The sequence below is a fragment of the Aulostomus chinensis genome, chromosome 9 (genome assembly GCF_037954235.1).
Source record: "Aulostomus chinensis isolate RoL2024-O1b breed Wild chromosome 9, RoL_Achi_v1.0, whole genome shotgun sequence".
Lineage (NCBI taxonomy): Eukaryota > Metazoa > Chordata > Actinopteri > Syngnathiformes > Aulostomidae > Aulostomus > Aulostomus chinensis.
Genome location: NC_141328.1, coordinates 17,800,596 through 17,814,551, shown reverse-complemented (window position 1 = coordinate 17,814,551; position 13,956 = coordinate 17,800,596). Strand labels below are relative to the sequence as shown.

General features: G+C 41.6%; 1 protein-coding gene across 3 annotated transcripts in view; it reads left to right on the top strand.

Annotated features, from left to right (window-relative positions):
- Positions 1–13,956, top strand: part of klhdc8b (kelch domain containing 8B) — a 161,214-nt gene that overhangs the window by 33,929 nt on the left and 113,329 nt on the right. For all 3 annotated transcript variants that reach the window (XM_086214044.1, XM_086214045.1, XM_086214046.1), the window contains one exon: positions 7,657–9,038. In XM_086214044.1, coding sequence (XP_086070170.1) covers positions 8,648–9,038 — 391 coding nt within the window. In that variant the 5' untranslated portion in view covers positions 7,657–8,647. The remainder of the gene's footprint in view (positions 1–7,656; positions 9,039–13,956) is intronic.

Genomic DNA, 13,956 nt, shown 5'->3' with positions numbered 1-13,956 from the left:
CTTAGAGTTTGCAGTATATTTTATGCACTGTGATAATTCAATCCAAGCTTAGGGAGGCTTCTACTACAAGTCAAGGCAAAGAGTAAGGCCAGTTAATACTTCTGCAGTGGCCTGGCCCGTTCGCACTGTGATTACACGCCAACAACTCTAGTTTGTGACGGAGCTCTAAAGCCGCTGTGTTGAGTTTCTTTGTGCACTTTCAACAATGGCAGCCTGATATGGCGAACATAGTTTTGGGACTTTCTGTGAACGATTGCTGAAAAACAGTTAAATTTGCTGAAATAAGTACAATGCAGAAAAGAGCTCAGATCAGAGGAGATGTGTGGAATTGAGCATGTGGAAGTGCATCGTAGGGGGGGTGGGGGTGGGGGGCATGGCTCGGAGGTAGAGTGCACTGGTTTGATCGTCACTTCCCTCGGTGACCATGTCCAAGTATCCTTGAGTAAGACACAGAGCCCTAATTGCTCCTGATGGCCCTGCGATGGACTGGCGACCAGTCCAGGGTGAACCCCGCCTCTCGCCCAGTGTCAGCTGGGATAGGCTCCAGCCTCCCCGCGACCCTTAACAAACAACGGGTATACAAGATGGATGGATGGATTTGAATCAAGGCACAGCTGTTAATCATCTTTAAGTCCACAAGACATCAGAATTCATACCACTGATTTTCCAACAAATCCTCACAGCAGGGCATTCAAAGAACCAAGCAGGGTTTTTTTTAAACATTTAAATTGAACTGCGAGAGGCCGAAACGATCATCATGATTAAGATTTAATCAGTTTCCCAATCTTATTCTTGAAAAATGAACATTTACATCTGAAGCAATTTGCTTAATTGACATATCAGCATGACATCTGTGGGATTGTGATGTGGCAAATCTGAAGGATGAGGTGACCTTTTATTGACCCCATCAGACGGAACACCATGGCTTCTGATCAGAGTCTTGATTGTCTGCACCTGTGCGTGATGTGTTTGTGGGGAATACTTCAGAGATGAAAGACATTTGAGCACACAGAGCAAATCTTACTTAAAATTGTAAATATTAATTGCTACATTGTTGTTCCATGCAGCATCTGGTTTTGCTTTATTTCATATGACTTGGACTCAACCACCTTTCATGTACTGCTCTTACTGACAGTGTAATACCTCTGGCTGGTGGAAATGAAAGTGACTCAGCCACAGTAGATGAATAGTCAGTCAAAGAACAGAAATGTTCTCATCTTCACTGTAATGAACCTATCATCGGCGGTTGAAGGCAGCCCTGATGGGATGTCTTCATGGTTTAGGGCAGGACTAATAGCTACAGCTCTTCCAGAGTGTGGATGAACAGATGTCAGTAGTGTCTTTTACCTTTTGAATACCAGCTTCAAAAAGATTGAACTGGTAGTCGGACTTGTCTGTGCACACCAAATGAGAGCTGGTGTGCATGCAGGAAAGAGCGCTTCAAAGACTGACATGTCCCAAATGTCTGGTTTCCCCGTACAGACGTCTGTAATTTTTGCACATCCGCGTAATTGGAAGGTGACATCTGTTGATTAGCTTAGCATGAGGGGCTAATTTTGTCTGTTTTACGACACCTAGATGCTTGTTAAATCTTCATGACCCTCATAGACGCTGCAAAGAAAGTGAAAGCCTGCTATTCAGCTAGCCAAGTCTCCGCGGTCCAGTCAAGTTCCTTTTTTTTCCCTAGGGTACATGTTGCAAAAAACAGACTAAGGAAAAAAAATGGAGCAGTTTCCCAGAGTCTACCTATCAGGTAGGTCCTTATTGTCATTAATGGATGTTGTGTTAACCTTGTAATTTGCCGCGCAACACTGCCCACCTGCGGTACCGCTTCTTGGTTTGTGTGATTTCATAAAATACTGTGAGCAAGGACCCAGAAGGTGAAAGACATGTCTGCTGAAAAGTGATAGACTAATTATGTCTTTTTTGACACAAAGACCTGCAAAATATCGACATGGAACACTTCCAAGATAACTAGCAAAAGCTTGTTAGCTCACGACTAGCTTGTTAGCTGGTTTTAGCTAGCCCACTGTTCACTGTCTTGCTGAAATCTGCAGCCAGAGTTTAATTGCTTTCCTGATTTCCTCCAGGGTATAGATCCTGGGTCAAAAATAAACAGGGGGAGCTCCACAAACCCATGGGAGATGAGAGTTCTCTCAAGCATGTTGCTGGATTTACTGCAACATGAGTTTTGGAAGTAGGAGTCACAAATGCGTGTTTGTGCATGTGATTCAGCCATGAGCTGTTTTATGTTTCAGGAAGATGTAAATTTAGTTATTTTACTGAGTAGCTGTTAATCAATGCTTCAAAAAAAAAAAGTTGTCTTATTTGAAACTTGAATAATGGCTCGTGTGCTCGACCGTTTTGGACCTTCACACGGCAGCGGTTCCAGCTGTCCTCATCACCATTCTAGCGGAAGCAGCAGCAGCTTAATGACTCTGGTAGGACGATACTGGAAGAATCCTCGTGAGGTTTTTAGGCCATATGTCGCTGAAGTTCCCGTTGTCTCATGGGACCGTTGCCAGCTGATGATTATATTTCCAACATCAGAGAAGTCCCTGGAGCCACATTCTGTACGGCCCCCTCCTTCACTGTCATGCTTTATATTACCGGAGCTAAATGTCCTGCAATAAGTAAATGTCCCATTTTGTTTCCATTCTTGGAAAAGATTTAGTAGTGACTCATGTTAATGAAACTTCTGTTCGTTTAACTATTTACCTTTGCCAAAGAGGTCATGTGAGCTGTGCTGATTTTGACTGAACTCTTTGGAGGATACAGCGCAGGCCAAAGGAGAACCCATTAAGAACCCATTAGATTTTATTGTACTGGGTTTGGCTGAGGGCTGATGGATTTTGTGTGTGTACTTTCCCAGATAAGCCTATTTATTTTGCCAATAATATCAGATCTGGAGTTGCTTTTTCCACACTTAGTCAACTTGTGTTCACTCTTATAAATGCATCTTGGCATGCGCACGGACCCTTGTGTAAATAAACACCAACATTATATTTATTGGAATCATTTTTTTCAATCAGTTTGTGCTTATTACAAGCGTCTCAGTGTACCACTGACATTTTAAAAACTTCATATATTTTTTAACAATTACCGATATAGAGACCCATTAGTTTGTCAGTTCAAATTGCTGAAACTTTATGAATTGGTGAAAATCATTTTTAAAGGTCATTTAAAAAAAACAACAACAAAAAAACCTTCTCTGTCAACATCCAGAATGAATTTTTAGAAAAAAAAAAAAGAAGAGGAAGCCAAAACAATTTAAAAGAAACAATCTGGCGAAAGAAACCAAGCATTATAAATCCAACATGACATTTAAAAACAATTAAAACCAGTATGTTAATGAATCATGTTGAAATGGTCAAGTTTGAGTACCATACTGATTATCACAGATTTAAAAATGAATAAATCCCAATAGCAAGAAGAACAAAGGAACGTAAGAGGCCGTGTGGGCCTGTAAGTATTTTATTTGTTTTGTGTAATTTTGTTTTTACGTCATGCTCTTTGTAAATTGTTTTTTTTTGGGGGGGGGGGGCAGAATAAATAAGATTTTTCTTCTTTCTCTTCCTTTTCAATCAAGATCTGGAGACGATTTGTGTTTCATTTTTTTTTTTTCCCTTTTGTCAGTGAATGAAATAAGCTATTCAGGAAATAAAACAGACGAATTACTGTCTTGTTTTGAATGATCCGTCTGGTGCATTATTTGTGTGAGCAGAAACGGAGCGGGGGTAAATGTCTAATGTGAAGTTTTCAAGCACACAAAGTGAGAAAGTACAAAAGGGGAATTTTTTTTTTTTTTTACAGTATTTTATTTTATTTTGAAACATCAGATTAATATATTTACAGCTGAAATGAGGATTGTGTTGATCACTGAGTCGACTGCACAAACAAATTTCCCTTTCCTAATACATTAAGTCAACGGCATCCATGCTCACGCGCTCATAGATGTCCACTCTCATACATATGTATTTTTCTTAAATATTGCATTTGTGCCTACCTGTATGTAGACCTGTACATGCATGTATCACGTGTTCATGTATGACATTCTGCACTGAGCCGCAAACTACTTCCTATGTTTAAGTGCAAGAAGATTCAGCTTTGATTGCTTCTCCTAGAAACTCTCTTCGTAACATTGTACTTTATTTTTTTGTCTCTTCTGTTTATAAGCGCAGCCGTCCTCATCTAGTTAGCAGCTCCATTAGCCTGTGTGGTATAAACTTGAATATACTGAGGCTAATTTACATGTATTTTGCTATGGCTGGTTGTTGCTAGCAAGGGCGGATGACAGCCCCGTGGGTTTTACCCGGGAGCGTATATACATCCATCAAAGCCCATTAATCGAGGGCATAATAGACCCTCTGGATTGTGTACACTTTCCTCTCCGTACATAAGGCTGCTGCTGTTGATTTAAACATTAATCCTTATTCAGGGTCAGAGTAGGACACACACACACACGCGCACACACAAACATGGAGCTACGAGACAAGAACAGTTGTGTGCTGAACAGACACACTTGCGAAGAATGTTCCCTTAAAGGTTGCTTCCTCTAAAGTACGATTTAGAAGGTCAGAAGTGCACGTGCTGTAAATGGTGTGAAGTCAGCGGAAGGTATCACAACTGATAACCTTGACATTGTTTATACCACGCAGCCGCGTAGAAGGTCAGAGGAATGTGTGTGTGTGTGTGTGTGTGTATTTACTCTATCCCCTAGTTAGCAGTGTTTTTTTGTATTGCCAAAACGATTCTTTATGATATAAATGATCCTCAAAAACTTGCAGGTTTGCAAAGCAGGTCTGTATCTGCCAGATTTCACCCACCAATTTGTTCTAGAAGGCTGAAGGTAATATGTCTGACTTTGGGACTGGCTGTCCGGGGGGGGGGGGGGGGGGGGGGGGGGGGGGGACCATAATCCTAATGCATTTTAAGATAAAGAGAGTCAGAGTGATCGTGTTGCTGCCTCTCCATCTTCCCGCTTGTCAACATAGCTGCTCTCCTTGTCAATCTACAGGTTGGTTTGTGCTCACCACCTGCAGTGTTTCAGACACACACACACACACACACACACACACACACACACACACACACACACACTGTCTCTACCTTGGCCTTTAGTCACCCGTGTGAGACAATTGTCTAATTTGGCACATTAAATCTTTTTTATTCCATTTATTTCAAATTCCCAATAATGGGGAAAGAATCCCTTAAGTCTCGTGAAGGTGGCGGGGGGATAGATCGACCTTTAGATTGGAGAGAGGCTAAAGAAAATGACTGAAAGAAAGGAAAATGTCAAATTTTAGTTTTTCAGATTAACATTTTTCCATTAGAATTGAGACTGAAAATGTAGCACTCAGCATTTAAAAAACAAACAAACAAACAAGTTAGTCGATGTGACACAAATCATATTAAGTGAGACACTGCAGAGCTGAGAATTATTCAAATCCAATCAAGACATTAAAACCAAGAGTTGGCAACATCCATCAGAGCTATACAGTTCGCCATTAGATAGTAATGTCAACCGTTAGCAGCACACCTGACGGTGTTCATGTCAGACCGACAACATTATTCATGGAACGTGGCATTAAATGCTGGGGTGGAACTTTCTGTCCTGTTTCGCAGTGTTGTGTAATTGATGCGTGCTATTGTTTTCTCAGATTTGGTTATCTTTAAATAAGTAAGTAAAACTGAAATCTAAAAGTATCGTATTGGTCTAATCTTCGCCTTAACCTCAAGGGTAGACCTCACGCATGCTGAATCAGAAAAAAAAGATCATCGATTGTGTTTTTGTGGTTATCGGTGCAGATTCTTTAGTGAGCTATTCCTTGGTAAACTCTGAAATTTGCTCTCATAAATTCATAAATTTAGAATTAAAAATCCATCCATCCATTGTCTTCCGCTTATTCCTATTAAGGGTTGCGCGGGTGGGGGTGGGGGTGGGGGTGGGGGTGGGGGGCTGGAGCCTATCCCAGCAGCTACGGGCGCTAAAATAATTGATTATTCACGTTTGGCAGTCTTTAAGCTCGTAGAATCTTGTACTGCTACAGTCTGCAAAACCATCCAGGCTGGTTTGAACTAAGAGGAAAATACGGCTCTGGCTGACATCAGATGGGGGGGGGGGGCAGTAGTTACCCCCTCCACCTGATTTAAAGCAGCCTATTGTCAAATTAGAAGCATCGAACCTCAATCTGTTCCAACATGTTGCAACATCCATTCGGCCACTGTCAGCTGGTTGTTTTTGTCCCAGAATAGGTGTCCCACTAATGCCAGTAGCGGAGGCTTTGCAACCCTATTGGACAGCCCATCTGGCATTTGCCAGCACAGCCAGATGGCCTGTCCAAACTGCATTCGTGCAAAATTTTGTAATCCCAATATTGATAGGCTACATATTCGAGCGTGTTTAGCTCACTAAGATTATTTTTAATGAGTTTAAGATCAAGATATATGTGTAGAATTATAACTAGAAGAAGTGGACAGTTTTCTTCACCAGTACTTAAAGACCTTTTTCTCAATTCTTCCCTACATGGATACATGTGGGCACATGTCCTGTTTACATTTGGGGAATGATAGGGCTGATAATGAACTTTAAATATCAAAACAGACATTTCACACCTAGACTTAGTTCACTTTACTAGAAATGTCAGTTTAATTAATACAGTGCTTAGTACATGCATTGATGAATAACCATTTCTCAGCGTTTGCGCGTTTTTAAATTAGGTTGACTGCAGTAGCAGATGGGGCTTGTGGCCTTGTAGAGAGAGAGAGAGACAGAGAGAGAGAGAAGGGGTGCACTGTTCATGGAGGAGGAAGGCCAGTCCAACACAGCACGGCGAAGAGTCGTTCCGATCTCATTCTGTACTGCCACAAATCAACCATTCCATACCACGGCAAATGGATCATTCCATATCGCTACAAATCATCAACCATTCCGTACCGCTACAAATCATCAACCATTCAGTACCCACCACAAATCAATCATTCTCTACCACTACAAATCAATCAATCATCCCATACTGCTACAAATCCTACATTATCACTAGTAGATTTGAGGGAATTCATCAGATGACGTGCGATACCTGAAGGCCTGATTTATTATTGAACCGCGAGAGCTGCAAACCACCTGAAGAGTTTCAAATCGACACGATGAGGAAACTGTCTTCGCACTTTAAACATCGTTGTGAAATAATGTGTAAAAATTCAATATTCATCTCTTTCCTTGCGATTCCTTGAAATATGTGACTGGAAGACCTGTTTTTCTTTGATGATGATGTTCTGATGCCCTATAACTGTGAGGCACAAATAAGTTTCTGTAGAAACATGGAGGGTTAAACAGACATAAATCAAACGCTTGGGATTTTATTTACCTATTATTTAGCCAGGAAAGCCCTGTTGAGCAACTACATCTTTTCCTCCAGGGAGTGCTAGAAAAGAATGGTTTGTATGTTCCCATAGTAACCACCGCTTTGTGGATTTTGCTGTTGTGTGATGTCTTGAGGTCATTTGAATTAATTAATATCATCTCTGTGATTCATGGTGATTCGTTTGCCTCCATTAAAATCACTCCTACCATCCTGCCGTTGTTTTAGATCAGCTGCTCTTAATATACGCTCCGATCCTACATCTGAATTTATACATTTCTGTGTTTTCTCCTAGGTTAGGCCTCGCCAAGGGACTCTTACCCTCTCTGGACCTGCCAAGAAGCTGTGAAACGTGCAGTTCAGAAGGCTCCGGGCCTGTCAGCGAGTCACAGAACACCAGCCTGAGATTTGGTGTTCTTGTTTAATTAAGGCTGGAAAGTCTTTCTTAACATTCAAAGAAGACTTGCAGTCATTGCACTCTCATGAAGATTTCATTTAAAGACTGGTTCATTTATTAAAAGCTTCTTTTTTTTCTTCTTCTTTTTTTTTACTGTAAGCTCTATCTCCGGGGTGCAAATAGAACTGCAGGGCTGCAGCAGTGGGAACTGCATAATTATCTTTCGTTTGAAGGTATATAATTCTCTGCCATAAAGGCTTTTTTCTTGGTTATCAGGACACTCGTGAAGGTCAGTGCTCTTTAACTCTGCCTTCACTTGTCTTTGATCCAGGACCATCTCTCTACTTTTTCAATTTTTCCACTCTTCACTTTGACGTTTTTGTGGGATTAAGTATTAAACCCTTGGACACCTTTTTCAAGTGGCTCTTTCCCTGGAATATATTCAAGCCAAAATTGTAACCAAAATATCCTCCAGGCAGGACACACAGGAGGAAGGAAGAGGGCTGGAGAGAACGGAATAGGAGGAATTGAAGGGCAGATGGCCTTGCTACTTGCAAACACCAACAGATGGATGAATAAAACATTAAAATAGAGAGTCCTGACATCTGGCTGAGGAGTGACTTTCACACTCTTCTGTTCCCTATCTTTTTCCCTATCCCTTTTCTGACCACTACTTCACTGGTTTATATCATCTCCATCCCCACATCCTTCACTTCCTGGTGTCCTCCTCTCCCTGTCCCTCTGTGGACACGGGTTCAGAGGCAACTTCCTTGCCCTTTTTTTTTTTGTGCTCCCGTCTTTCCACTTTTTTCCTTTGCTTCCTTCTCCTCCTCCCTACCCCCTCAGCGAGGTGTGTGATGGTGTGTCCCCTCCTCTCTGTCCTGGAGACATGCCTGTGCAGGAAATGGCGGTGAGCCCTGTCAAGTCCCTGTACTGGGAGCAGTTGCCCCCCATGTCACAACGCCGTGTCTACTGCACCCCTGTCTACCATGAAGGTCTACTGTATGTGTTGGGGGGCTGCAGCGAGACTGGCATGCCCCTAGACAGTGTTGAGGTGCTGGATGTGGAGAGCCAGACATGGAGCCAGCTGCCGCCATTGCCTACGGCGCGGGCTGGAGCTGCAGCTGTTGTACTGGGGGGTCAGGTGATGGTGCTGGGGGGCATGAATCAGCAACAGACCCCGCTAGCCTCTGTGGAGATTTACCATCCAGATGAGGGGAAATGGGAGCCAAGGGCCAGCCTGGGTCAACCATCCATGGGTGTCACCACTGTGCAGAAAGGTAAGAAAGTGGAATAAATGCATGCAAGTTTGAACTTGAGAGTCACACATCATCAGTCTGACAGTACTCTGGCAATGCAACTCTGGCTTCTCAAAACAAGCAATGTCAAAGGACATTAATGTGCAGTGTCCAAAGCTCTTTTGTGTCATCTTCAGTGCCAGTTAGGGAGAGGAGGTCTCTGTTCAAGCAAGGTTAGCTTGTGCTTTCCAAACTTTTGGGCTAGCGAACCATGAAAGGATATTTTGTAAGTGCCTGAACAAACTAGTGACAGTCCATCTTGCCTTGTAAAACAGCTTTATAACTCAAGGTGACAGTGAGTCACCTTCAGTACAATGGAGCTGTGACTCGATTCGTATGTCCGTCTGAAGCCCTTCCTCTGGCAATATTGAGCCCTTGACCACAAGCTAACGCTAAAGCTTAAAAGCAAATTAAGTAGAACCCTTCTGGTTAAAGCACCCAACATAATTTGTTTGTTTTTAGTTCAAATTAAGGTTTCTTAGCTGGTTAAGAAGACATGAATTGTACTGGACATATTTTGTCATTGTTGCAGTTGTTTGCCGTCAATCAACATAAGCTTCAGGCTTAATATATGTGGCTGGCTCTTTTTGTCTTTGCTGCTCCATGTATGTAAGAAGTGATGCAGCAGGGAAAAGAATGTCTTTGTGACACATATTTGTTAGTAGGGATGGGAATTGAAAACTTGTTCTTTTTGAGAACGCAAATGACGCAACGTGGGTGGCGACGTCAGCAGGAAACATGCCGTCCAAGCGGCGCAAACGCACAAAAGTTTGAACTGGGGGAACTTGCAATACTTGCAAAGTGGATATTTCATCCAAGGGAGGCAATGCTACCAATATGCAGAAACATTTGCACTCTCAGCATGCGATAACTTTGAGTGGATGTCGCATTTTCGATCTGCTTCCTCTGCTGTTACAACTGCAGGTAACTAACCAACTAACACTGCCTATCATGTTAGCGCCATTGTAAAACCTGCTATTCCTGACTGTTAATGTTAAGCGAATGCCTTCTCATGCATTACATTTAGCGTACCATTACGAGAGAAGGATTTTTTTTTTATTATTATTATTATTATTTTATATTTATTTTCAAAACTTTTTTTTTTTTTCTGGGGACCTCTGGCACCCCATTGAGGAGCCCTTGGCTGTGGGCCTCTTAAGACCTCACTGTTGGGTTTGCAAGGTCATGTTACTTCTAAACAAAACCAAGTTTATGCTCATCAAACTGTTTGTTCCCTTTTTTTTAAAAATGAGAAGCGATACGGGAATCAATAAAGAACCGAATTGTTAAGCAGAATTGAAAAAAGGAATCGGAATCAGAATAATCTTATCAATTCCCATCCCCATTTGTTAGTACTTTTCGGGTAAATAATTGCTTTAAGGTGATGTATATTTTTGTACATGAGGTCCAAGTGAGCACACAGTTGGTTTTTCAAATCGTTATTTGACAGGATCTCTGGATTACTGATCTTGGAGAGCCCTCATTTGGTTCTGACTCATATTTTCTAACCCATGCCGTTGAAGTCTGTCCACGATGATAGTCATAGGACACAACAACAGCAGCAAAAAAGAAAGAAACAAACAAAAAACAACCCCCCCTAAAAAAAAAAAAAAGTTTTCCTATTATTGTCTAAATTAACTAATGAGCTGTTCATTTAGAAACAGGCCCCATCAAGGTTTTCGGTGACTGTGAAGCTGCTAAAGTACCTCCTTAGAGGAATCTATTCACTCATAATTAAAGCTGAGTGGCGTTGAGATCAATGCCGGCTCACACAAGTCAAGAAACTGCTGCTTAACTCGGGTTCGATAAAGTGCACTGGAGTAGTCCCAAGATTCTTATTATGTAAATGGTCAAAAGGTTGGGTGTAGGCGTTTGTGTGTGTGCAAATAGCTACTGCTGTGAGTGTGCATGCACGCATGTGTGTGTGTGTTTATATCCTCATCAGCAGAATGTCAAACAGCTTGTGCGGAAGTGTCGTCCCGCCGTCTATACCCGATTAATAAACATGCCGGACCGAATGTTCGTTCCTCAGGCATGTGCAGGCTGTTGAAGATTGTGTACGTTAGCACATAGGAAGACGCGAGAAGGCGAGGATGACAGAGGAGTGGGAGGAAGAACTGATCAGATTCTATTAAAAGGGAAGAGAAGTACCTCAAATATATAACCATGAAATCCAGAGAGACTTTAATTTGACTCAGTGAGCTCAGAGGAAGAATACAGAGGGAAAGGACGCGAGACTCCTCTGTTCGAGTGTTTCTCCCCCACAGTTTCCTGTGTTTACATCTCAGCCTGCTTGGTGTCGACATGACAAACCGAGGAATCAATATGACCTTTCAAGGTAATAGAGGTAGAGTCAGGAAATATTCCTGTGATGTTACTTCATATGCTGTACTTTATACACCAGGGAAAACCTGAACACATGTAGTTTAATGTAGATCAAGATGATTCTTCCCACCTTGGATCTTTTATTCAGTGTATATCAAGGATGCACCAAAAAAAAAGGGGGAAAAAAAGCTCTACTGAAAGTAACAGTGACGACTATTAAACTGTAGTTTTTTTTTATTCTTGAAAAAGGAAAAGAAAACCCTTGTAGAAAATTATAGACTTTATCTTTACATGAACTAACTGACTATTATTTAAGGTGTTTTGCCTATAATGAAAAATGTAACTCTAACCCTAATAATTTATACAGTATTTTTGTATTTATTACTTACTTCGAACTATAGAAAACAAGTTACGTGTCATTTAACGCACAGCTGGTTGTTTAAAAAGATCCCTTTTACTTATTCCATGCATGCTTGATAATAAAACATCAAAGGTGGAGAAGAATTTTTATTTATTAATTTATTTATTACAGTCTTGAGTTATAGAGACTTTTCCTTCCCCCTGCGTTCATTTTTCGTGAACCTGGAATGCAGGAGGAGTCAGCCATGTATATTTAGCTTGGTGATGGCTAACGGCAGCAAAACGGTCAAGTGCGTTGTCTGGCATAATCCATGTTGTTGTTTGTTTTTCAGTTTTTATGCTCAGAAATCCACAAACACTCTTGATTTGAGCTATAAACTAACTGGAGCAGGTTCAGGTTCAGGTTCCTTACACTAGCTTGCGTAGCGTGTTTTAGCGTGTGCTGTAGCAATCATCCTCTGATAGTGCTAATCTCTCGTTAGCATGTCATCTTCATTTGCTGACCTCTAGCAATAACCTGGTGTTTCAGATGTTGTTACGGATCCCTTGCTGAGGTTGTAGCTGTGAACAGTTACAGGAAGAAAACTTGATGTCAGAGCTGTAAAAAAGGGGGTGGATCCTAGCTCCCCTAGCCCCACCCCCTGGCAGTGCTAAGATTAAAGCTTTAAAAATGTATGAGTGTTAATAGGAAAGAACATTTTAATTCAGACGGTAGACTTCTTTCTGCACACCAGCTATGTACTTCAAGCTGGGATAGGCTCGGTATTCTTTGGAGCAACGCATTTGTAATAATTCATGTTCAGCATGTTCAGTGTTTTGTTGTGCAACTGTCTGTGGTTCTCCACTGGCTGTGGTGCGTTCTAATGAGCGCAGATGGAACATCATTTCTGTTCAGACACTGGTGAAGAACAAGAGTTGTAGCCCTGCAGTTAACACACTCCCTGAAGTAGATACTGGCGGACTCATTAAAGAAAAAGCTCACATTAGCCGCTCAAACGCTAGTGCCTTCTTCTTCGGTGTGTTCAGCAGGAGAGAGAGAGAGAGAGAGAGGGAGAGAGAGAGAGAGAGAGAGAGATGCAGCGTAAACGGCAAAACAGAACTCGACATTGATCCTATGGAATGAATTATATTTGGACACCACAGGATTCCAGTGTCAATCCAGGAGAGATTATAACTGCTGTTATACCTTATGTCACCCAGTTGCTAATCACTGTAGCATTAATACCGTCCTGCATAATCACGCCATGAATTCCCTCTCGTCAAAGTCAAGTGACAACGTCATCGACCGCGTTCATTGTTGTTCTCTGACGGACTTTTTTGAATTCACATTACAATTTATCTGCTCTCTGTTTTATTTGTAGCCTCATTCACCCATGTGTCCTTTCCTAGAAGTCTTTTCCGAGGAAGGGATCATGCGTAAGTGAGATCCAGGATCAATTTTCTGGGAAATCTGCTATCCAGCAATATCCCATCTCCAAACCTAGTAGGGAATACGCTCGCAAGGTTGTGTTGTGAATGTAAGCAGGAAGATTTAGGACCTGGTTCTGTAATCTGTATGTGTGAACAAATCTCAATCCAGGAATGGAGCTTCAGTTTTTTTCTTGTGCAAAACATAATTTTTGCATAGGATTTTACAACCTTAACATTTGTCTTTTGACAGATTTTTTTGTGCGTTATACTTGGGACCACCTAAATAGTTGATATTTTTTTGGTGTTCTTGATAGTACCATGATACATGTACCACTGTATTGTAAAGTAAAAAAAAAAAAGAAGTTTGGTACACAACATTTATATTAAATTTGGACACATGGCAGGTTCAATATCTCAGGTTCCTCTGTAGTACAATGGGTTTTCATGGTATTTTGCTAATTATAATATATCACAACAGCATGGTAACGCGTCTTCAATACAACAGGCCGGCCACTGACAGCCAACTACTCCTTAATTAGGAAAACTTTAGCATCATTCATGATTAGTTTTTATTCAAATGATTATTTCCATCATGTCTTTCGAGTTTTTATCGTCTCCAGGCTCTCGCTCATCCAGCCGTGTGCTACTAACGCTGTTTAGGTTAGGGAGAGAGAGAGAGAGAGAAACAGCTAGAAGTCAGAAGATTCTTAGCCAAGACATCACATGTACATGCTGTTTGCATGACACCGTTCATCCAGCAAGAGCACCCCCCCCCCACCCCCACCCCGTGCTTCGGGCGGTTCTG